Here is a 26,207-nt window from a genome sequence, read left to right as displayed (position 1 = left end):
GGATTGATGCACTCCACCCTATCCAAGTTGAAGGGCTTCAGGAAGAATGGTGAAGGAGGCGGGGGAATGCTGCTTGTGCCACCCTGTGGTTGTTATTTCGGTTTTTCTAATGGCAGGGCCCACAGAAATAGCACAGCAATGTGACAGAGATAAGCAGACATCACTAATTACCTCCCTCCAATTACTCTTGTGTTTTCCAAGCTGATTTATTGAAGTCATTTTACTGGTTTACTGTAATCACCCCATTATTGTGTACTGTAAAATAATGTGTTTAGTATTTTACCCCACCCAATTTTGGTTAGTCATGTCATCTTTTATTATTTATGTGTGTACAATTTTGTAACAAGAATACAGGCGACGGCTGATGAACACATGTCTGAAAGACTTGTGACTGAACCAGAAAGTGACTGAAATTGTCATAAGAAGGATGCAACAGGGGTGGGATGTAACGGGACAGAGGGTGCTTATACACGTTTTGCATGGAGGAGGGTCAAGATATGAATTGATGGGCATGAAATTTCAGATATAGCTATATAATCCCTAGTGTAGTAAGATAAGACCTTTGGAGCAAGATTTTTTTTAAAAAAAGTTTTTAATGAACCGCCCTACCCCACATACTGTATGTTCTTTAAAGTGTCAAGGAACCATCTGTATTTCCTAAATTAACAGAGCAGGAACATAACTTCATATGAGGATCCTTGCTGAACAAAAGTCCATTTAATCCCCCAGTAGCCAGCCAGATCAAACCAGGGCACAAAAGCAACAGTCCTCTGTCACAGATATTGCCAATCTCTGGCAAAGAGCACTTAAGCGTATTTATGCTGCCTCTGAATCATGAGTACCAACTAATAGGAAAGGCTGTCAAGTGTCACGTTGTTGTGTGTGAGTCTGAACCCACCACCAGGCCTTTCTTCTCTGAATTCCAGAAAAAGTAAATACGTAAAAGGAGAGCAAACTGTGATCAGCTTCTGTTTAAGTAGTAGACGGAAACCAACACAGCTGGAGGCAATTCTTTGCAAATTGATCAGGGTTCTCCTCCTTTTACCAAAGCTGAACTATTAAGTTGACTTCCATCATTTTATGCAGTCACTCAAATGCTGCAATCCAGTGCCCACTTACCCAGGAGTAAGTCCCAATGAAGTCAGTGTTTGGGTCTAGATTTTATTTTTATGTTGTATTTTATGGTTTTGATATGCCTAGGGTGTATATTAAAGGGAATTAATAATGATCTAATTTCAAATTGTGCTCCAATTTTTAATGTTTTTTTCATGTTGACTGGGGTGCATGTCAAATGGGCAACTTTAAAAATGGGTAAGTTTATATGCTTTCAAGAACCTTAGATACTGATTGTTTTCTATGTAATAAAACTGAAGTTTTCCCAAAAGCAGCAATGTTGAACTACTAATGTGTTTTTGGGGGGAAGGGGATTCCCTTTTGAGAATCTAAATGCCATTATAAAAAGGATGCAATGGCCTTATTTATTTATTATTTCAGTAGGACACGTTGTTGCTCATATTTCTTTTCTAGTCAACAGTTGTAAAATAAAGTTTAACAACAACCAAAAAATGATTTCCCCAATAAAGCCCCTTTTAAGGCATTAAAAAAAAAACAAAACACTAAAGATTCTGTGAATTAAACCCAGATACAATCAGGTAAGTGGGGTGGGGGGAGTGAAGTGCTGGCGTTTAAATAAAATTACCTTTCTCCCTTCCTACCATTATTTTTGTAGTAACAGGCTTTGCTAAAATCTGAAAGTAATAGAAACACAGCTATTTGATGAGATAAACGAATTTATACTAAGCTTGCTTTTCTAGATACCTATGGTGCAAACACTCCTAAGGGACAAAATATAACAAGAAAAAGATGGAGTCTGAACTCAAAGCAAACATAAAAGCTTTACTTACAAAAAAATCAATTACGAAGTCCAATTTGTTTTTACCAGAAGGCAAAGAAAACCTGGTTAGCATGTTTCAGCATCCAAACACCTTCCCAGGATCTGTGCATGTTTCATCAAACATTACATGACGGCAATTTCTAAGAAACAAACTAGCAATTAGACCCACCTGCCTAAAGTGCCTGTGCTCTGTTCACACTTCATGCGGTATCTTAAAGTGACAGCATATTAAAATGTCAATACAATATTTCTTTACATTATATTTATAAGTGCAATGCAAAAGCAACATGAAGTGCAATTAAAATCACACCTAAAATATAACAATCCATTCCACATACAGGAGAAAAAGCATTAGAAAACTGATTATCTGTAACAGAAAGCACTTATAACAGACAAAATAAACTGAATTAATATGAATCAATAAATAAGTGAAATACATGGTATCTTAATAATATAATCTGTCAAGGTAATAAGCCACCATAACACAAAAACCCCACTGAGGTGTGGAATCTTTAGAGGAGATCTACAAAATTAGATACAATCATATTCATATACCTCAAATCATAATGCAAATTATAGAATCAAAGTGGAGGTTTTGTTTTTGTTTTTTGTTTTGAAAGGTTCTGGCTGTGGCAATTTGAAGGAGGGCATTTCTCTGAAAACAAAAGAAAATTGATGACAGCAAGCAGGAATTGGACTTGTGTGTTGAAGATGCTCATTTACATAATTTCAGAATTTTTCAGGAACCATTTACCCATTTTAAGTCAGAAAAATAAAATGGGCAAACATTCAGAATGGCCCTGTTTTCCACCACATTCTAGTTTAAAAGGACTCTACATTTTTTAAAAAAAAATATATTTATTGGGTTTATTACTTATTTTATTTCTTAAATTTGTATCCCACCCTTTCTCCCAGAGGACCCCATAGGCTTGAAATAAACAAACCACAAATCTGCTTAAGACAAAACAGGTGAGCCTTGCAATCCTGTTCATGGCCGACCGGCTAGAATCCTGCCCTGTTTCTGAGTACTCCGTTCCATTCTCCTCCCTTCCGGGTTTTCCATTCATCTTGTAAACTGCCCAGAGAACTTTTGTTATTGAGCAGTATATACTGTAAATGCTGAAAGTAAAAATTAATAAATTCCTGCTGCCTCTCTCTGGGTGCTAGGCACCCTATTTAATGCCTGCACTGTATCTTGTATCCAATGGGAAAACCTGCGATAATTGATAACTGCAATTGTTATCTAATTTAGTAGCTAAGTAAGTGGTAGGAGAGGCTGGATTGCCAGGGGACTTTGACGATCCTTCTTTGGGATTTTAGATATTTGCTAATGTGAGACTTCACACTTATCTGTCACACCAAGCCATCTGCCGCTTAACACTTTGCCTGTGGGGTTTAAGACAGAAGGCCAAGTTTCCTTGGCTTGGGCATAGAGGGAAACTGTGCATAAAGCCTTGTGGGGAATTAAATCAGTCATGATAATTGCTCTGACATAGAAAGTCCTGAATAGCTCGGGTCCTATATCATATAACTGGCGTAACCTACTTGTGTATGCTATACGGGTGTCCTTGGAATGAGCTTCCTCTTGAATATACAAGCGTTGGAGCTGATAGCAAGGGATAAAGGAGCAATTGTCCCTGCCTGATGCTGCTTCTATCGCTGCCGTGATGAGAAAGTCAAGGGCAAGCCAGGTATCCTCTTCCCAAGTTTACCCCAAGTCAGGGTCGGATTTAGGTTTGATGAGGCCCTAAGCTACTGAAGGCAATGGGACCCTTTATATGTCCAACTGTCCTTTGTCAACAACAAATTCTCGCTGTTTTTGTGTGTTGAGTATATGCTATTTGGTAATTTATGGACCCAATAGGTATCTAAAGCTATTTGCACATAACAAAATATGTATTTTATCAAAGTAATTGTTATAGAAATGAGCAAACCAGTGATATTTTAGGGAGCAGGCTAGCAGGCGGGGCCCATTACTTACATCATAGGAGCCTACACAACACGAAACACTGTTGCTGTATATAGGTTTTATTTGCTTTTTGTTTTTTATTTTGGAAATGTACATCCAGGGGCTTTTTCCTTTAAATTTTTTGGGGGCCCCAAGAGAGTGAGGCCCTATGCTATAGCTTGTTCAGCTTAAACGTAAATCCAGCACTGCCCCAAGTCCCCACTGGCGGGTAAAATAAGGACATTCCGGGATCAAATCAGAAGACAAGGTGCCTTTCATAATTCCAGGACTGTCCCTGGAAAATCGAGACACTTGGAAGTCGGAGTCATTTCCCTCCATTTTTGGTGGGACAACTCCAAACCACAGCTACCCCACATCCACCCAGCAGTGCCCCATCTTGGGCTACCACTGGTGGGGGAATCACTAACAGCAACTTCTCACCCTGGTGCAGTGGTGTAGTGTAGGGGGTGCAGGGGAGGCCAGCCGCACTGGGCGCAACATCTGGGGGGGGGGCGCTCGCCGCCTCCGGAGTCGCCGAAGAGCCTCAGGCGCAGGCTGTAGCAGAACCCCATGTCTCGCGGAACCTAGGGCGCGCCAGGCAGCCCCTCCTCACAGCCCCGCTGCCGCTGCTGCTGCTGCAGCTGCTGGGCCATGTTGCATTTTCCTCACCTCTTTGCCCTCCTCCTCCTCCGGGCAAGTGGCGTCGTTTGGGTGGCAGCGCCAGCGGCAACTCACCTCAGATCACCTGACACGGACCCGCCGCCGCCACCGTGGCTACCTTACCGTACATACCCCAGCCCAGGCAGCAGCAAGAAGAAGCTGGCAGCGGCGGCAGGTTAGGGGTTAGGGGGCACAAATTACTTGCCTTGCCCCGGGTTAGGGGGCGCAAATTACTTGCCTTGCCCCGGGTGCTGACAACCCATGCTACGCCGCTGCCCTGGTGGGTGCAGTGGGGGCCTCTGTAGCTCTCTCCATCAGTGAAGAGTCCCCTTCCTTCTTGTCCTAATCCCTGGTACTGATTGAGCAATAGGCCTGTGCATTCGTCTCCACAATGATACACGTCAAAAAGGCTAATTAAAAATAGTTCAAGAATCGGTCTGTTCTGTGTGCAAGCACAGCATATCTTGCCATACGTTCACTGTCCGCCACTTCGCTGTAGAATTATAGAGGGTTAAAACATTGTTGCTGCTTCTTTAGACATATTTTTGCATCCTCTTGAGAAATGAATAATAAAAATTGAACTCTCGCTTGCCAAGAACACACTGAAGATAGTATTTTTTTTACTCAAGCTGCTCACTCAGAAGATTCTTGTTTCTTCAAAAGCCCCTCTAGGCCTAGAATACACAGTGCTACATCTGTTGGCGAAAACACACAGAAAGCTAATAAAGCAAGATATTATCTCACTTTTTATTTATTTACAGGATTTATTTGGCAACCATTAGCTGAATACAGTTATTTTTAGGGCCTTATTTAAATACAGCACTAATGTCCAACTTTTATGAGAATTATTGGCAATGCTACAGTTGTACAGCCGTTCAAGCATTTGCGGCGCTCTCCTTTCGTACTAGAAAATTTTAAATCGCCAGTGAACTGAAAAACACACACACACAAACTGGCTTGTAAAGAGATAGGGCATCCCTCTTCTCAGAAATATGCTAAGCAGAGGCTGTACCCATGAATTATCTCACATTAGCTTAGTTGCATGGAGCGGGAAAGAGTTAAATATAGGGGGGCTTTGTTTTATCTTTAAAACAAAGTGGTTCCTTGGTTACTTAATTCAGACATGTTCCATTGCTGGTTAGAAATCAGGCATGACAGTGGTCTAACCCTGAATTTTTGTCCCTGGGTAAGAAACTAGGCATGACCACAGTCTACCCCGATTGTGATTTAATGTTTTATACCACCGACAAATCATTAACATCTGTTAATAACCCACCCAAGTCACTCTGTTAAATTGTTTTGAAATATCTTATGTGCTCCATGGATGTCTCCAACTTCATCCCATTTAACCTTTCCCAGCTGCTCGTTTTAAATACCCCTTTTAAAAATGAATACATGGGGAGGGGGGAATCTGTTCCTTTGTATTCAGACCCTTGATGATTCTTCTTCTTCTTCTTCTTCTTCTTCTTCTTCTTCTTCTTCTTCTTCTTCTTCTTCTTCTTCTTCTCCAGTTCCAACATCTGCTCACTTGCAAACCCCAATTTCCATTTTTTAAAAAATAAAAATAGATTTTTCTTGTAAATATAATCCAATATCTCTTCTCCTGCCAGATATCTTTTATGATTTCCTAATGTACGGGCTTTTGAAAAACAACAACACAGGAGTCATATGCAGGCTTTGCATGCAGAAGGTCACAGGTTTAATCCCTGGTATGCCCAGGCAGGGTTAGGAGAGACCCCTATTTGAAATCCTGGGGAGCTGCTGTCAGTCAGTTTAGATAGCACTGATAATATTGAGCTGCCTGGCTTTCTATAAGGCCACTTCCTATGTTCCCACGTAGCTACATTTGCTCTGCTGCAGCAAGTGAGTTCTTGCATTCACATGGACAAATAAAAACTGCATGAAGTATACCTGAAGGGGTTATTAATGGAGACATATCATATTTACTGGAGGTGGAGAACATCCCCCACTTTTCCCACCCAAAGAGCATCATATTAACAAGCGTTAATATGACTGAACCTTCTCTGTTTCTGGACCAATAGTGGTCCTTGGCTCTCATAGCAGCACAGTCAGTTATCTCCTTGCCACTGCTCACTGGCAGAGTGGAAGCAGAGCAGATAGGCAGGGAGGCAGAGGAAGCTCAGGAAGATTAAATAGAAATCCAAAGGATATGTAGTCAGATGACCAGGCGAAAGGCTCCTTGGAGGGTCATCCTAATTAAAACAATGCCTTACCTGCCCCCTTATATCCCTACACAGCCTACATCTCTGATTAAACAGAAGAACATAACATGAGTGTCTTATTCAACAATGAAAAAAGGCATTCTTTTGCGTGTTCAGACCCAGAAACCTCCCCCCTAAATAAATTCACACTTGACTCAATTTTTTGGTCTGGTTTTTGGCAGAATCTAGGCCACAACTTTATTGATTACAGAATGACTGGTTGCATAGGCTCTGGTTCGACTAGCTCCCTGCCATGCAGGTAGCACTGACCCAGGGCACCAGCATAGGTCAGCCAAGGGTGAACACCTGGATAAGCGGAAAGCAGGGCACAGACTAACTCCACCGCCCAAATGTCCCCCTGGACTCAGGCACAAGCACAACCCCCTCACAGGAGTTCACCAAACTATTGAGTCCCTGGATTCCTTTAACAGAATACCCTTCACATAGGGATGGCGAGAACGTTCTCCCATCCCTCTAACCTGAACCTGAACCCATCCGCAACCTTACAAGTTCTGACGATTTGCTACGCGGCAGGCGAAACCCAAATGGCAACAGCCAATCAGCCAAGAGGGGAAAAATCCTGCTGTGCCCCTGTCCCAACGACAGATGACACACAACGACATAGCAAGGTCAAGCGCAACAAGCCTTAAAAGTAGGGAGAGGTTGGCAGGTGTTCCGAATGCACCCACAAAAAGAGGAAGCTCTGGAACACATGCATGGGCATAAATAGGTCCCTCAAACCATTTGGACTGCATCCCATTGGCCATATTGTACCCAGCTTCGAGGGACCTACCAATCAGGTGTTGTGGCTAACCAATTGTACCCACCCACAACACAGGGTGTCAGTTGTCCAGGTCTCACCACAATACTCACTCTTTAAGGGAGGACCCAATTTCCCCACAGTCCTTTAGTAATTGTATACCCTGGAAGAGGCACAGCATTTTCCCTATAGGCAGCTCCCTAAGTATTGTATTCAGACCAAATATACTGCCAGGAGCATTGGGGTTAGATTTCTGAATGGAAATTTGACCACTTTCCACAGGAACCCATTCTAGAGAGCACCTGCTACTTATGTCCTCTGCTTTTTCTGTAGATTAATCCTCAAAGCAGAAAACGGGGGAAGTAACTTATCCAGAAGCCAATAATGATTCCCCCCCCCCATGCAGAAGTTGCATTCACCATGTACGTAGCAGAAAGAATAGATGTGTGGCTACATCATGAAAGAAAACATTTTAATTTTATTTATTTATTGCAGGGAGGGAGGGGGGCAAAAGAAACAACTGTGCAGTATCCACAATGAAGCCTGCAACTTCAGCCTGAGACCAGAGTTAATCAACAGCAGCTTTTTCCACTGTAAGAAAACATTTCCCTTTCTCTCTCAGCAGAGATACTGTACCAGGGCAAGCAAACACGCTGTGCTGGCATGTGCTTTGCAAAGGCGTAATTGCCAGTGTGGATTACAGAAGGAAACCCTCCGGCTTTTTAGTCTTGACAAATTACCAGGGGCACTCCTCTGGCTGCTGGGGACATGGTGATACAGAAAGGTTAACCAGTTGTGGAAAGCAGCATAAATGCAAACTTAGAAGCCCTGTGCTTCCAGCCAGTAACTTTATGAGGTGTGTTTGTTTATTTATTTAAAACATGTCACCCTTTTTGCAGAGATTCCAGGGTGTTTTACAAAAACAAGATAAAATACATAAATAAAACATAATACAGAACACGTTAAGAGAGCCAAGGAACACACACTATATATTAAAGAATCTCTATTCCTCAGTTGCTCCTACCCTCAAATTCCTCTAGTCCTCAGTCTGGGAATGCTTGATGAAGGGTGAACTAAAAATATTTCAAATTAAGGAATTGATAAAATTATCAAAATGTAGTCCATATGGATATAGTGAGAGAACACCAAATATTAGGCCTGTCTAAAACAGGATTGTATGCTGAGCTTTTTTTAAAGAAACCTCAGATTAAACTATATCTGCTCCATGAGGTGAGAAAGTGGCGGGGTGGGGGGATTAATTTATTATGGAGACATGCTGAGGAATTCACATGCATCTTCTTATCCTACACATGACACTTATGACTATTTGCCATTTTGGGTTGGGGGGGACTCTACATGTAATAATTGGAAACTGTGCTAACTCCTTAGCTATATCAGGTACTGTCCTAAACTGATGGAAGCTTGAATTTCACAAAAGGATTAAGCCTGTCCATGTGGTTCCTATCTTTTTTAATTTGACCAGCTATTGCATCCATCCATCAATAGATTGCAGAGGCTCACATCACCACAGCCAATATATGAAGGAAGAAGTGGGTGGTTTTCATCAGTATGTTGCAATATGAGGTAGTTGCCAGGGCCCAAACACCACCAGCAGGGCCCACCACTGATGTATGTCCTGCCTCCCCACATTAAAAATAAATAAATCTGTCCATTGAATCACCTATCAGTGGTGGACCAGTTTATTTTCATATAATGTCCTGGAGAAATACATTGGCGGCACTGCAGAAAATTTAAACAGTGCTGATTCAAAGCACTGCTGCTGCCTGCTGCTGCTTGCCACTAGGACCCACCCAGGTAGGAGCAGGACCACTGAAGAGCACTTTGGCAAGGTCCCCTCAAACCTGGAGCTGACCCTGGTTTGGGTGGGCTGTTGAAAGGGCAAGAATCAATAAAAAAAGGTAAGGTAAAGGATGGTTAAGTCCAGTCAAAGGCGACTATGGGGTTGCAGTGGCGTTTGTCCACTGACAGTTTTCTGGGTCATGTAGCCAGCATGACTAAACCACTTCTGGTGCAACAGAACACCATGACGGAAACCAGAGTGCATGGAAATGCCGCAGCGGTACCTATTTATCTACTTGCATTAGTGGGCTTTTGAGCTGCTAGGTTGGCAGGACCTGGGACAGAGCAACGGGAGCTCACCCTGTCGTGGGGATTTGAACCGCCGACTTTCCAATCAGCAAGCCAAAGAGGCTCAGTGGTTTAGACCACAGTGCCACCTGTGTCCCAGTAAGATGTGATGATCAACGTGCTAGCACAGTCACACCTATGGCTTTGTGAAACCATCGGTATATAAAAAAGCAGCTTCTGACATTACAGAATACTTTAGTGTGACCAATAAGAATCCAATGATCGGGCAGTAAATATAAGAAAAGCCTTGATTCTTAGTGTCAGGAATCAGCTGCAGGAAAAACACTCTGCTTGTGTCTTTCAAGTGACCCCCCTCCTTTTCCCCATATATGTGATTGGTTGCTATGCACGCCTATGGAGGGAAACACTACCCTGGAAAACACTGCCAGGAATCTCAAAAGGGGCTCCATGCCCGAAGCAGCTTTGTAATATACAAGTCCCCTGCCCTGCTCCGCCGACACCTACTTTGCTACTACTCTGATAGAGGAGTATTTTGTTCATCTCAACACACAATACCTCAATAATCAGTAAACCAATGCAGCTAAACAATGGTGGCCAAACAAACTTTTCTTGTGCCTAGCATGTTCTGCCACCTGTTCAACAGATTCTTGGTGGAGCCGATCTGCAGGGTGACCTAAGAAAATATTGGCCAAAATCAATACCCAGACCTTTGGTGTCATCTCTGTAGATAACTAGAAACTTGTTAGAATAAATCATATGTTTAGCTTGCATTTCAACAGCATTCTTCAGTCTGGGGGCAAGAGTTAACTTGGAACAGGTTACTGAGTTGGAATTATTAGTCAACCTGCCCATATTAATTTCTAACTGATTCTAAGTGGAAGCAAAACAACAAGCGAATGATGGCCCTTTGGAAGACATCCACATTGAAATGACCCTAAGCCAGATAAAGTCCAATGGTGGGAAGTTCGAAACAAAAGATCTTATAAGAAAACATATTCTGAATGCTAAAAACAGACGGCCAACTAGAGAATCTTATAATGGAGTATAACGGCACTCAATAAAGACCAATAACTGTATGTATAAAATAATGAATGAATAAATGAATAATACACTTCAGACTTGGCACAGGGCTTATGAATTGTCCTAGCTACATACAATATACGGTATTTAATAAGACCACCAAAATTGGTCACTATTGTGAATCCACGTAAGGTTAGAAACAAAGAAGCACAGGATAGTAAATAACTACCTTCAACTTGAGCATTTTTAGAATAAATTTCGGCAGTGCTTTCTTAACTAGAAAAAATGCAAAGAATCAAAGAGGGCAAAAGCACTTACAAAACAACAGCTGGAAAGCGATCAGAAACACATGTAGGAAACACAGCTACTCTAATAAGGCCAAAACTTCAGAAGTTAGGACACAAGAATAAACTGGAACAGAATAGCCGGTAGAAATAAATGTGAGATTAGTCTTTTGCTAGAAATGGGCTCTTGCTATGGAACATGTTCAGTCATGTTCAGTCCAAAAGCTTTTGACCTAGAGTATTGTTTTAAGTAGCAGGCAGTAGCAAGCTATGAAAGCTAGATAATGCAATACATTAAAAAAACCTCTCAAAACCCAGGAGTGCTAACTTAATGTACTTTGGTTAAAAGTGAGCTGGCAAAAGTTGCTTCATTATTGTGTCCCTATACTCACTCTAATCTTAAATCCTTATGGGATTCTTCAACTCAAAATATTTTTCATCATGGTTTGTCTATGGTCCAACCTACAAAAAGAGCAAAATAGTTCTTGCTGGGCTATAAGTAGATCTGAAATCACTTCAGATGGCAGATGTCTGTTTTCATGCTCTCTCTCTCATTCATACAATTTTTAAGAGCTGCTTTCTTGGAGGAGAGTCTTTCCCACCCCTACCTGCCCGAGATGGGACCTGGAACCTTTTGCATGCAAAGCATCGGCTCCGCTATTGAGATATAGCCCAAATATTAGCATGTCTGGCAGAAGATTAGGCAGATTTGGATCCCTTCATCCTCATAATCTATTTTTATATGCACAGGATGTTGTTTGCAGGAAAAATACTTCCACATGGCAGTACACTATGTATTAGTCAAAATGTTCGAAAGTGATGCAGATCACATTCAGAGTTGCCATGCCAGCAGCAGCACAGGAATATGGAGTCAGACCATTGGTTCATCTATTTCAGCAACTGATAGCAGCTCTCAAGGCCTTTCCCAACTCTGCCTGGAGATGCTTGGGATTACACCCGGGACCTTGAACACCTCTGCTAGGGTCCTACGGTTCTTCTTTCTGAGCTATGGCCCTTCCTGTGGTGGGCCACAGGTAATAAGAGATGAGCATGTCTCTGTATCCTGCTTTTCCTGTACACTGGTTGAGGAGCACTCCAAAGCTGCCAACATATTCAAAAAACGATAAGCAGCAAAATGTAAAAGTACAAACAGTTTCTTCCAACTTCTTGCAGAACACCCAGCTGCTTATGGTAGCATTCTCTCCCTCCCCAATGGGGTTTAATGTGAAAACAGACTTTTCTTGAATCTAAGAAGGTGTCTGTCCAATACCCAGTAAGTGTGTGCATGATTCAATTTTCAAATGCATGTTGCTCAAACATAGCAGAATTAAAATGGGGAGAGAACTACATCTGGGAAATTGTAAGATTGTTTTCTACTTGATGAATTTCTGCAAAATGGACAGGAGGGATCTACAGTATTTGTACTTTGGAAGTTTTTCTTTTTTGACTGAGCAAGTCTTTCTTTACTGATTGTATATGCCTATCCGAACAATATTGTTTTGTTCCCCCCTTAAGATGAAGCCCAGGTAACTGAGGGCAAACATATGCATCTGAACTGACAGCTTGGTATCTGAGGATACTTGCTCAGGCAACACAGAAGTTTCTCTTTCAGGAAACTTTACGCCAGCAAAACTAAACTACACAAATATTTGTAGATGCAAACACAAAGGACAAGGAGAAGAAAAATCACTTATAAATCCATGCAAATATTTATTATTTTATTTTTCCTGGTTTATTCCATCTGTCCTTGCTCTCATTGCTTTGTGAGGAAGAAATAGCACAAGTGTTAGCACAAAATTGCTTTGTATCCAACGCTCTGTTGACGCAATGCCGAAGTCTGTCAAAACTGAAAGAAGAGGCACTGGCCAGCCAAATTTAGAACCAAACCTGGGATGATGGAGGCAGATAAAGGCCTCGATTCCCCTATCTTACCTTAAAGCAATTCAATCCCAGCCTATCTTGGATAGGGGAAGTGAGCTGGACTGGAAAGAAAATTCATTGATGCATTAGAGTACAGTACGGGGGGGGGGGGGTTAGAGTCCTTTATTCACCAGACCTTTTCTATAAAAAACAAACCACCCCATACTTCATTAATGGGGCAGACTTGTAAAAAAATAACCATGAACATCCCCATCAGGTCTTGTTTGACCCTTGAAATTAATGGGACTCGTGTTTAACTTGACAACATATGGTGCAATTTTCTGCTGCAATTTTCCTCTGTAACCTAAAACATTATCATCATCATCATTACTACTACTACTGCTACTACTGCTACTAGGTAATAGGTAAAGGACCCCTGGACGGTTTGTTGTTGTTTAGTCGCTTAGTCGTGTCCGATTCTTCGTGACCCCATGGACCAGAGCACGCCAGGCACTTCTGTCTTCCACTGCCTCACACACATTGGTCAGACTCATGTTTGTAGCTTCGAAGACACTATCCAACCATCTCGTCCTCTGTCATCCCCTTCTCCTTGTGCCCTCCATCTTTCCCAACATCAGGGTCTTTTCCAGGGAGTCTTCTCTTCTCATGAGGTGGCCAAAGTATTGGAGCCTCAGCTTCACGATCTGTCCTTCTAGTGAGCACTCAGGGCTGATTTCCTTAAAAATGGATCGGTTTGTTCTTCTTGCTGTCCATGGGACTCTCAAGAGTCTCCTCCAGCACCATAATTCAAAAGCATCAATTATTCGGCGATCAGCCTTCTTTATGGTCCAGCTCTCACTTCCATACATCACTACTGGGAAAACCATAGCTTTTACTATACGGACCTTTGTTGGCAAGGTGATGTCTCTACTTTTTAAGATGCTGTCTAGGTTTGTCATTGCTTTTCTCCCAAGAAGCAGGCATCTCTTAATTTCGTGACTGCTGTCACCATCTGCAGTGATCATGGAGCCCAAGAAAGTAAAATCTCTCACTGCCTCCATTTCTTCTCCTTCTATTTGCCAGGAGGTGATGGGACCAGTGGCCATGATCTTCTTCTTTTTTTATGTTGAGCTTCAGACCATATTTTGCGCTCTCCTCTTTCACCCTCAATAAAAGGTTCTTTAATTCCTCCTCACTTTCTGCCATCAAGGTTGTGTCATCTGCATATCTGAGGTTGTTGATATTTCTTCCAGCAATCTTAAATGGCGCGAGTGGAGGCAAAAAATGGCGCGAGTGGAGGCAAAAAAAAATCAGGCAAAAATCAAATTGCGTGTCTCGGAGAAGGGAAACCTGAAAAGAGGAAGCGGCTGCTTTCCTGCATTCTGCCTCAGGGTCTTACTGCCCACCCACCTCTGTTTCGTTGCTGTGTTTGCTCAAACGGAACAAAGAGCAGGGAAAGCCCCTCCCCTCCAGGCAAGCAGAGGGGAAAGCAGAGTGTTCTGTGCTCCGGTGCTGCTGAAAACATGCAGGAGGGAAAGAGAGAGAGAGAGAGAGAGAGAGAGAGAGAGAGAGAGAGAGAGAGAGAGAGCTGGCTGGCTTGGGTGGGTAGGTGAGGGAAAACTTTTGCCTTCCTTTCTTCCCTCCCGTTATACCCCTCTCCTGCATTCTTAGCCAGCTGCTTCTCTGCACACCCCTCTCGTGCTCCTTGTCCGTTCTGTGTTTTTCCTTCCCTCCCCACTTAAAATGTGGTTAAAAAGCATGGATCCACATGGATCCTCAGGATCTTCGCATTGGGTCACCCCAAATTCACCATCAGATCACATAGCATGTCCATGGCTACAGCCTGCCCCCCAAAAATCACGCACCCACTGTTGCCTGGGGCTGCAATGGTGCAAAAATGTGGTTAAAAAGCATGGATCCACATGGATCCTCAGGATCTTTGCATTGGGTCACCCCAAATTCACCATCAGATCACATAGCATGTCCATGGCTACAGCCTGCCCCCCAAAAATCACGCACCCACTGTTGCCTGGGGCTGCAATGGTGCAAAAACGTGATTAAAAAGCATGGATCTACATGGATCCTCAGGATCTTTGCATTGGGTCAGCCCAAATTCACCATCAGAGCACATAGCATGTTCATGGCTACAGCCTGCCCCCCAAAAATCACACACCCACTGTTGCCTGGGGCTGCAATGGTGCAAAAACGTGGTTACAAAGCATGGATCCACAGGGATTCTCAGGATTTTTGCATTGGGTCACCCCAAATTCACCATCAGATCACATGTCTGTGGCCACAGCATGAAGCACAAAAATGATACATCCACTGTTTCATTCAGAATGTTTTTTCCCTTGTTTTCCTCCTCTAAAAACGATGTGCGTGTTATGGTCAGGTGCGTGTTATAGAGCGAAAAATACGGTAGTTGGTGCATAAACTTGGATTACTGTTATGTTAAAAGGTCTGCCTTGGATTCGTATCGAGATCATTCTATCATTTTTGAGATTGCATCCCAGTACTGCTTTCGCATCTCTTTTGTTGACTATGAGGGCCACTCCATTTCTTTTGCGAGTTTCCTGCCCACAGTAGTAGATATGATGGTCATCCCAACTGAATTTGCCCATTCCCGTCCATTTTAGTTCACTGATGCCCAGGATGTCAATATTTATTCTTGCCATCTCATTTTTGACCACATCCAACTTACCCAGGTTCATTGTTCTTACATTCCAGTTCCTATGCAATATTTTTCTTTACAGCATTGGACTTTCCTTTCGCTTCCAGGCATATCCGCAACTGAAAGTCCTTTTGGCTTTAGCCCAGCCGCTTCATCAGCTCTGGATCTACTTGTACTTGTCCTCCGCTCTTCCCCAGTAGCATGTTGGACGCCTTCCGACCTGAGGGGCTAATCTTCCAGCGTCATAACTTTTATATGCCTGTTGTCTTTGTCCATGGAGTTTTCTTGGCAGGGATACTGGAGTGGCTTGCCGGTTCCTCCTCCAGGTGGATCACGTTTGGTCAAAACTCTCCACTATGACCTGTTCATCTTGGGTGCCCTGCTCGGCATAGTTCATAGCTTCTCTGAGTTCTTCAAGCCCCTTCGCCATGGCAAGGCAGTGATCCATGAAGGGGCCCTGGACAGTTAAGTCCAGTCAAAGGCAACTATGGGGTTGCGGTGCTCATCTCGCTTTCAGGCCGAGGGAGCCGGTGTTTGTCCACAGACAGCTTTCCGGGTCTGCTTTCCACTTCTGGCGCAACTCAGAAGCGTGACAGAACCCAGAGTGCATGGAAACACTGTTTACCTACTACTGCTACTATTACTACCTGGCAGATGGAGTGAATGAGACCAATAGTGGGTCCAATGGTCAAGAAGTTGGTTTCTGCATGTGCTGCAGAGGGAAGTGTGGGGGCAGATGGGAAAGGTAGTCCATCTAGGAAGGGGTAAAATATTTGATCCTAAACCTCTGCTGCCTTGTAGGATATCTTTGGGAGAAGAAAAGGCTAAGGAGTAAACCCTATACAAATCCAGATGGTAGGATGACGCCTTGTACACCTCCTTCTGGAAACTCCTGTAGCCAAGCTGGTGCCAAACATTGTTTTGGTTTCCTTTGGACCAGATCAGAGGATCTTATCATCTGGGCAGCCCAGGACCTCCATACACCCTGCCCAGGCTTGCACCCTAGGGAGGTCACCGGTGCTGCTAATGCAGCGGTTTGACTTCATCCTTGGAGGCACCCTTCATTGTCTTTTGAGACAGACGGAGGTCAACAACAACAATTATTATTATTATTATTAGTATTATTATTATTATTATTAGAAATGGAATGTTTGGGCTGATGTTTTTCCAAACTGACAAGCCAGTGTAATTGCCCAGCCACAAATGTATGATTGGAAGTCACTGAATGTGCCCGATAGGTAGCAAGCATGAAACCACCCAACAGGCATGTGCAAATACAGGTTTGGAAAAAAATAAATCTCATTTTTGCTGAGTTTTGAAAACACGATTAACTGTCTCAGGCCACATTTACCATCAATATTATTTTTAAGGCAACATGACATTTCTAGTTTCAAGTCAAAACATTACTTCACATGATAAATATGGTAGGAAAGAAAATATAACCATGCTGCCTCCCTGCTTCACTTTTAATAGAATAGGATCTCAGGCTGTCACATGAAGAGTACATTTAATAAAGAAGTATTTAGCACCTCCAGATGACCTCCAAGCAGAAATGCATCATGCTATTCAAATTCTGCCTGTCAAATGCTATGAAAAACAGTAAGTAAATATAAATGCCATTAAAGGGAGAAGTTATCTTACTTGGACAAGTTCTAGCTTTTTAAGTTCTGACAGCTTCCAATTTGGATGTCTTCCAGTGTCAATAAAACTTGTTCAAGCAGAACCTTACCTGGTTTTCACCACATCGAGGGGGTGCATCAGACAAATTTCTACAAGACCTGTAAGATGATAGAGAAGCCTGGTAAATACATTTGATCTCTACAATTATTGAAGTATAAAGTGTTCCTGTGCAAAATGTGCTCAGAGAAGAGAACAATTATAACACAAAGGCATTGCATATTCTTCTTAACATTCTCCGAGGATCTTCGTTGGGAGATAAGGGAAAGTTTTGTGAAGAGGTGAATTTTTGTAAACCAAACAAAAAACAAAAAACCCACATTTTAAAAAAATGCTCTCAACTCTGAGATTTGAGCCAAGAAATTGTCATCCCAGAAATTAGGCTGCAATCCTAAGTGGTTTGAGCTGGCAGGGCGGAAATGAGGAAAGTGGAATGTCCTATTTCCTCTACAGCATAGGGAACACCTCTCAGTTGCTTGGAGAATAGGAGCGTGATCCTTCTTGATCAGAAGAACGGGAGGCCTTACTATGCCCTCCATGATTTCATTAAATAACCACATCTAATTCCTGCAACCCCGCAATTTAGGCACATTTAACTTGGGCGCATTCAGCTTTACGCGTGTGGCAAAAAATAAAAAAAAGTGTGTGGAAAGGGGGCGGGATTCCTTAAAAAATGACTTTGGCAATCCCACCCACAATTGAACCCAATGTTTTTACTATATACAATTTTGGATTAGGCATGACCTGCAAAACGTAACCCCCATGTAAGTTGTGGGCTTACTAAATGATTGTGGTGGCATGGGGATAATATCACATTGTGACCCTAACTGACTGTGAGAAGGAAGGAAGGGAGAAGAAAGGTCTAAAAAATGGCGCTGTAGCAGCAACATTATCAGTGTTTCCCTGTGGATGTGAGCAATCATGAAAGACTACCAAGGAAAGGTTTTGTAAGTTGCCAAAGCAGTAAAACCAGGGATCCAGGCAGTAGAGCGCAGGACCCTTGCTCCCTCAATCAGCAATCTGAACAACATCAAGCAACACGTAGGCTAATAATATATTGACAATATTTATATAACACTATCAAACTGTTTCAAAATTCATAAACGGTGTAGGGAGTCACAAACGAATAAGAGTCAAGTAACTATTCCATAAGCAGAATGATTAGAATGGTATGTCACTATAAAGAATGGCTGAAATTGAAGCTGAATGCCATTTCACAGGAAATATCATATCCAAAATGTTGTCAAGAGTGAGAACAGCAACACAGAAGTGAGAGGGTAGGTGCTCCAAACATCACAAAAGGGTGTTTCGAGCACAGCAGCAGACAGAACAGTTCTTCCAAGATAATGAACTGTTTCAATGATAACACTTCATCAGCTGGCAATAATATAAAATGAAATCCATTACCTTCAAATACAATACAGAGATCGAAATGAGAGGCCTCAATCAGCAAGGCAATATGTGGGCAACTCATTGCAACGATTCCCAATGAAGACTTTCTCTCTTGCCCTAACAGTCTAGTATCTCACTAACAACTTGTCCATCACCACGCTGAGTACAAGCAACAACCAATTTAAGCATGTCCAATCGAGGAATGACCTCGGGTTCAAATCCTCCGGGCCAGAGTGGCCAGAAAAGGGGATGGAACAGAGGCAGGGGCGTAATGGAGCTTACATGCGCTCTGTCAACATACATGGGGTCAGGAACGCAACACCCACGCAAAACACTCATTGCCTATGCTTCTGGCCTTGTTCTCACATGAACCTGAGCACAGCATGTTGTGATCACACCATCTTCCTCTGAACCTTTAGACCTCAGCCTGCTTGTACCAGAACTAGACTCCCAGTGGTGGTCCGTCTACAAGTCTGCCCAATGTCTGACAAGTTTTTTCCCCAACGAGCTTTCTGAAATCCCCCAAACCCCTCTTTTTTGCATCAAATCCCAAACCTCATGCAAATTTGGCGCAGCACTAGTTTTAATTTCTTAGACTGCACAACAGAAATTTTTAATGCAGGCATTTTCCCAGCAAATGAATCAGATGAATTTCCATTTCCATTGGCAAGAACTATGTTTTGGTAACTTCACGATTCTGTTAGCTTTCTGTGTTTCCGAAAAGATAAAAATCTTTTCTTTGTTCTCATCATTTAATTATACAGTAAGTTTGCATAGTTAGTTGATTTCCCAAGGCAGCACTCTCTGCATAATAACCAAGAATGTATACAGATATGTAAAGGGGGCCCTATTAAAAAAAAAAAATGAACACGCAAGCTATGCAAAAAATGGTGGGACGGATAAGAAACAATACACATTTTCCCATCAATAGTAATGGTTCTGATAACACTTAAAGCATCCTACTTGAAAAGTAGCCCAGAAACTATGGTGGCCCTGTTATATTTCTAGCAATCTTGAGTTGTAGATTAAAGCATTAGAAGGAAGGCACCTCTTTCAGACAATGCCTATCACCTTTGTGCATCCTTTTATCTTATCTTGATAGGAGTTCCACGGACGCACAGGAGTGCACATGGAGCTTGAATGGAAGACTTACGATAGAATCCGAGACCACTTACTTAAAAACTATTTATAAATAAGTAGACACAGTCCAGCCAAAGTCTAGCACTTTTAACTCCCATTAATTTCCATGAGAGAACAAGTTTTAATTCTCACACAGTGAACTGTGTGGAACTTAGCTGAAGCCAAATCATATAGCAATATAAATTGTCATAAATTCAGAGTGGGGGAGGCAAAACTACTCCCTGAAGATTGGATTAAACTGAAGAATTAAATCTAAAGAATAATAACAATTTTTTTTTACTGAATTTCTACAGAAATTATGAACAAAATAGCAACTGCAAATAGTGTCTACTCAATGGGGAAAACATAATTGATAATTATCTGTTAAAATACCTGTTTTATTTTTTGTCAATGTACTTTAACAGCTATTTTAATAGGTAATTATCAATTATGTCTCATTTCAAGTAATGTTGTCTCATCGAAAGAGTAGACAACCAATGGTCTTTGCCCAGTAAACCCTTTATTTACGCATGATTTAAATGAAGACCACATAAATAAACCTTCTTTAGTGATGCCTCCTGTTAATCTACTGTGATATGTGAGTTTCTGTTAACTGTGTAGTCCAGCCTTCATCAACCACATGCCTTTTTGATGGCTGGTGCTGATGGGAGCTGTAGTCCAAACAGCTGGAGGGCACCATTTGGGCAAAGGCTGGGATATCTTGTGGCTGTTTTCCAGCTTCGGGCAATTTCTATTCTGATTGCTGCAACCAATGATTGGATAGTTTCCTCAAGAAGAGCCTTCATGGTAGAGGACTGCAGCTGTGTTGCTGCAGTGGGTTGTTGCACTATTTCTCAAATAAGTTCAAAGCTAAATTTTCCAAAATGCATGAAAACACAAGGACCACATGCAATATACCCTCATTCCTTACAGCTCCTCCAACACCCAGTTGGGAACCTTCTGTTTATATGATCTAATTGTTCTGGGGTGAGGTGCAATCTATGTATCAGCTTCGATACTCAGCTTTGTATTCAGATCACATAGACCTTTCCAATGTGAATAGTTGTTGTCTTTTTCTTCCTTTTTTCAACAGTAAACAAGAAAGCCCTACCACTGCTTCAAGCCGTAGACTCACTGCTTTGAAAGCATTCCTGGGACTTATTACATCATGGCATTCTGTCCCACGAATTCACCTTGAGTGGCCAGAACAGGGCATGGGGAAGCTTGGCCACCTCATATTCAAATTTGAAATTTCAGGAAATTCAAGTTTCTTCAATTCCGCGCTGTGAGTAACTCAATATCCCCCTTCCCACTCTCATAGGACAATGGTCTCACAAAAATATGCGCATCAGATATCTTAAAATTATCTTTGAAATTAACATGTGCTAGATATGTTTGTGCTTATCTTTGAAATTAACATGTGCTAGATATGTTTGGTTCTTGCTCTTATTTATTTAATAATTATTTACTTAGATTCATACTGTTATGCTACTTATTTAGATGTTTTGCTTATGCTGGTCTATGACCGTAATAAAGAACTTGATTACCACATGTGCTAGATCAAACAACAAGGAAATTAAAATACATCAATAGCAAAAGAAAGAAAAGAAAAATTGTGGCTTCCACTTGTTTTCCAAGTGCTACTACCTATATAGATGTGAGTGATATTAGAGACTCAACATTCTCTATATATTGTTCCACCATTTAGATAGGTCTGGGAAGTATGATGCATGCATGCATTTTATTGCAGATATCCCCTTTAGTGTATTATTCACCCTCCTCAGTGTGCTTTATTCATTTTCCTGGAATAAGATAGTCACAGAGGAAGCAAAACACAATGGAAATTTGCTCATAGAGAGAAACACATGTCAAGCACTGTATATTATATAGTTGGAGCTGTGTATATTTGTTTTGGCATTCAAACACATACTGTCAAAATATGCAAAATAACAATAAATATTGCAATATGTATCTTGCTATCCTGTTGTAAAAATACATCTGACTGTGAAATTGTTAAACATGACTTGAGCTAATTATTATTTGGTCTTGATAAAGTGGTGTTTTGTTTTGTTTTTCAATTTGGTATCAAAATCAGTACCTTTGCTGCCAAAAGAATGTTTTTTGACATGACAAATGCTTGAAACACCACAAAACTTTATTAAGAGTGCTGTTCAGTCCATAATCTAGACTTGAAGCAGAAAAGATACGGCCATTGATTCCACACTAGGACAAAAACATGAACAGCTACAGGTTTAAACAAGCCACTGTATGAAATCTTAACAATGGACCTGTCTGATGTATATAAAATAAACCATTGAGGGGGAAATTGCTGTTGCACAGTCTTAAATTGTAAAGGTAAGTTTTCCATCCTTTAAGGTTAGCTATAAAGATGGTAGGGTTAAGAACTTAATTCGTTCCGGAGGTCCATTCTTAACCTGAAACTGTTCTTAACCTGAGGTACCACTTAAACTAATGGGGCCTCCCACTGCTGCCGCACGATTTCTGTTCTCATCCTGAAGCAAAGTTCTTAACCCGAGGTACTATTTCTGGGTTAGCAGAGCCTGTAACCTGAAACGTCTGTAACCCAAGGTACCACTGTACTAGCTACACAGTTTGTCAATTGGTTTCCTCTCAGGCTACAATTAGAGGAGAGCGCAAAATATGGTCTGAAGCTCAACATCAAAAAAAAAAAATAGAAGGGGGAGAAATGGAGGCAGTGAGAGATTTTACTTTCTTGGGCTCCATGATCACTGCATATGGTGACAGCTGCCACGAAATTAAAAGACGCCTGCTTCTTGGGAGGAAAGCAATGACAAACCTAGACAGCATCTTAAAAAGTAGAGACATCACCTTGCCAACAAAGGTCCGTATAGTAAAAGCTATCGTTTTCCCAGTAGTGATGTATGGAAGTGAGAGCTGGACCATAAAGAAGGCTGATCGCCGAAGAATTGATGCTTTTGAATTATGATGCTGGAGGAGACTCTTGAGAGTCCCATGGACTGCAAGAAGAACAAACCTATCCATTCTTAAGGAAATCAGCCCTGAGTGCTCACTGGAAGGACAGATCCTGAAGCTGAGGCTCCAGTACTTTGGCCACCTCATGAGAAGAGAAGACTCCCTGGAGAAGACCTTGATGTTGGGAAAGATTGAGGGCACAAGGAGAAGGGGACGACAGAGGACGAAATGTTGGATAGTGTTCTCGAAGCTACCAGCATGAGTTTGACCAAACTGCAGGAGGCAGTAGAAGACAGAAGTGCCTGGCATGCTCTGGTCCATGGGGTCATGAAGAGTCAGACACGACTAAACGACTAAACAACAACAACAACAAGTGGTAGGGGGGATGGAGGGAGTTTTCATCTCAAAATTTCCCTCCTCTGCTTCCCCACCATAGTTTCTGAAAGAGTGAGCATAACGGGGGAGATTCTCCTAACAAGTCTGCTCACTGGAAGCCCTGCATAAGACCATCTGCTTGAACCACTGGGCTTTCTTCACCCATTGTTACCCTCAAAATTGTTCGGGGTTAGGAGAACCCCCAGAACAGCATGTGGAGATGGAGAAGGGGGATCATTCTGTCTGGTAACCTGAAATGCTTGCACTGATGGGACATTCATTTTAGCACAACACTGAATTCCTCCCTGTTATTTGAAAAATAGCCATTGCGCATCTTATGTTTTATGTTGTTGTCTAATATAGGTACCAAAAAGTCACTGTAAAACATTTAAGGAGAGTTGAATTCAAGTTGTTTTACCAGTTCTTGATTCATGTTCAAATTGTGGAACATCTCAGTCTGCAGGTCCAATGTTGTATGAAGGCAAAGGTCCTGAAAACATGCCACTATTAATTATTAGTTACATTTTTGACTTTTTATTGGAATTATTGCTATTGTTATTAATTAAATTTGTATACCGCCCTTCACTCAAAGATCCCCTAGTGGTTCACAACCTATTTATATCTTTGTGAATTTAAAATATTCTTGAAATTGAAGTAGTGAACAACTGGCAGCAAAAAAGTAAATCAACTGAACAAAAGTTATTTTGGTCACCTGCTATTTAATTTATTTATTTTAAAATTTCCTCCCATCCCATCTCCTCACAGAATCCCACCCCTCCCCACTACAATCCACCACCTTTAGGATTCTGCCCATCTCTTGTGACTGTGTGTGCATCCACACACACACACACACACCCCTATCGATTATGTAAGATGACCTGATAATTTATTGAACTCTCTCTCACACACATGATTATTCTTTCCCTGCATAACAAATCCTTCTCGAGAAACTCGCTGCCAGACGCTGGAGCATTCATACGTCCCAAAGCTGTGGTAATCTTCAGTGTTCAGGCTGAACTAAGTGCAGGGACATTACTCTATTTTTCTGACATGTTTAAAGTTCTCTAATGAATAACGCTAACAGCTCATGGCTGCATGGACTGTCACTCCTTGCCCCTGAGGGCCTTAATGTCTTTAAAATAGGCCTCCTAGTTTGTATTTAACTACCTTGTCCACAGAGGTCTGAAGGGTAGAGCAGATCAAAGATGTGCTACATACATAAAAAGCAGCTGTCCTTCATTTGCCGTTAATTAACTTCATCTGACCAGATCTTTTACAGCCTCCTTGTCACATATTCAACAGTCTATAAGCCCTATGACCTGCTCCTAAGTACTGTACCATTGCAGACATTTCAACAAAATATAAATCTGAAACTATCTACTAAATAAATACTGGAAAAAGGAAGAACTCTCTGGTTTCATGCTATAGGAGTGACACTTCGGAACCAGTAAGATTCAGCCCAGTGTATCTTGGAAAATGGCAGACTGACCCAACACTTGGAGCATCAGGTAGTACTGAAATTTGGACACTATACTGAGGGTCTACCTATATTTATTTTATTTAACATTAACTATTAAAGACTTTTAAATACCACCTTTATCTTCCCATGATGTCAAAGTGGCAAAAAATGGTTCTCCTCCTCCTCGTTTAATCCCTACAACAGCCCTGTGAGGCAGGTTAGGCTGAGAGGCAGTGACGGGCCCATGGTCACCCAGTGAGCTTCATGGCTGAGTGGGAATTTGAACCCTGCTCTCCCAGGTCTTAGTCCAACACTCTAACCATTACACCACACATAACATACCCGTATTTTTCGCCCCATAGGGCGCACCGGCCCATAGGGCGCACCTAGTTTTTTTTGGGGGGGGGGGGAATAAAGAAAAGAAAATTATTTTTCCCCATGCACAGGGCTCCCAAGCCTTGGGAGCCTGGCAGGAACTCCCGTGGGCTCCCAAGGCTTGCGGATAGCTTCCTGAAGCCTGGAGAATGAGAGGGGCTGGTGCGCACCAACCCCTCTCGCTCTCCAGGCTTCAGCGAAAGCCTGCATTCGCCCCATAGGACGCACACACATTTCCCCTTCATTTTTGGAGGGGGAAAAGTGCATCCTATAGGGCAAAAAATACGGTATACGTTATCCCAATAACTTGATTAGCAATCACATCGTGTTGTGGTGGTTCTTTAAAAATAAACGCCAAAGGGGACAATTGTCCTCAGCACCACTGCGTATGGAAAGGGAAGGTTTAAGCCTTTTCTCTCTATGTTTGGTGCTAATAACAATCACACACACCCTGAGACCAGTATGTATTTTTGGAGGGGTTTGGGGATGATGAAAACAGACCCTTGTTTTCTTCAGGCAGTCCTTCCTATATGTGAGATTTTATCAAGCACCCTGTAGCTATCTCTGTGAATGCACAGCCACACAAACATCCTTTTATGAACACTGAAACATGTGCATGATACTCCTTGTAAATAATTTCTGCAGGTGGAAAGGTAGGACAATAAAGAGAAATCTAGACTGAGTAGTGCAATAGTGTACATACAGCTGACTCTGAAGTAATGCACCTCTGAGTTCACAGCACTGAAGAAAAAAAACTTTAAAACCTTCTTCCTGAAAGTTTAGCTCTTCACATGTGGGTGTATCTTCTACATGAGAGAGCATTCCAATAAGTTAAGCCAGGATATTCTGCCTTTCAGGAATCACCTCTTCCCCAAGGAAGGAACCTGCTGAAGATCTGAGCTCAGCTTTTGAGACTCTTCTTCCTGTCACATTGCCAACACAAGCGCAGCTGGTGGAGATGAGAGGCAGGGCCTCTTCAGGACCTAAAGGATGGAATAGTCTCCCAAGAGAGGCTAATCAGGCCCCCTCTTTGCCTCCATTTAAACAGGCTGTTAAAACTACTTTATTTCAGCAGGCATTTTTAGTTGAACCTTTGATAATAGGTTTTATGTCTGCTGTGGCTGATACAATTTTAATGACGGTGTTTTGCTGGGAGGGGATACCTGCTGTATATTTTTTGTCATTATTATTTTTATATTTATACAGAGAGAGAGAGAGAGAGAGAGAGAGAGAGAGAGAGCCATTATTATTTCTAATTTTTGTTGTGATTTGTGTTTTGAACTTGATTTTACCACATAAAAGTCAGGTATAGATGTCCATAAACAAGCAAAATAGGTAAATGAGCCTACCTGCAATATCAAGTGATACAGACCAGGAAGGACTATGTTTCATAATATTTCCATACTTTTGAAAATAATTGGCTAAAT

The 26,207-nt window shown here is 41.9% G+C and overlaps 1 protein-coding gene across 6 annotated transcripts in view; it reads right to left on the bottom strand.

Annotated features, from left to right (window-relative positions):
* SLC25A21 (solute carrier family 25 member 21) overlaps window positions 1-26,207 on the bottom strand; it is a 276,895-nt gene that overhangs the window by 113,284 nt on the left and 137,404 nt on the right. For all 6 annotated transcript variants that reach the window (XM_081914416.1, XM_081914415.1, XM_081914417.1 and 3 more), the window contains one exon: window positions 17,158-17,206. In XM_081914416.1, coding sequence (XP_081770542.1) covers window positions 17,158-17,206 — 49 coding nt within the window. The remainder of the gene's footprint in view (window positions 1-17,157; window positions 17,207-26,207) is intronic.

The sequence above is a fragment of the Podarcis melisellensis genome (genome assembly GCF_964234715.1).
Source record: "Podarcis melisellensis genome assembly, chromosome: 1".
Taxonomy (NCBI): domain Eukaryota; kingdom Metazoa; phylum Chordata; class Lepidosauria; order Squamata; family Lacertidae; genus Podarcis; species Podarcis melisellensis.
This window is presented reverse-complemented; position numbering and strand designations above follow the sequence as displayed.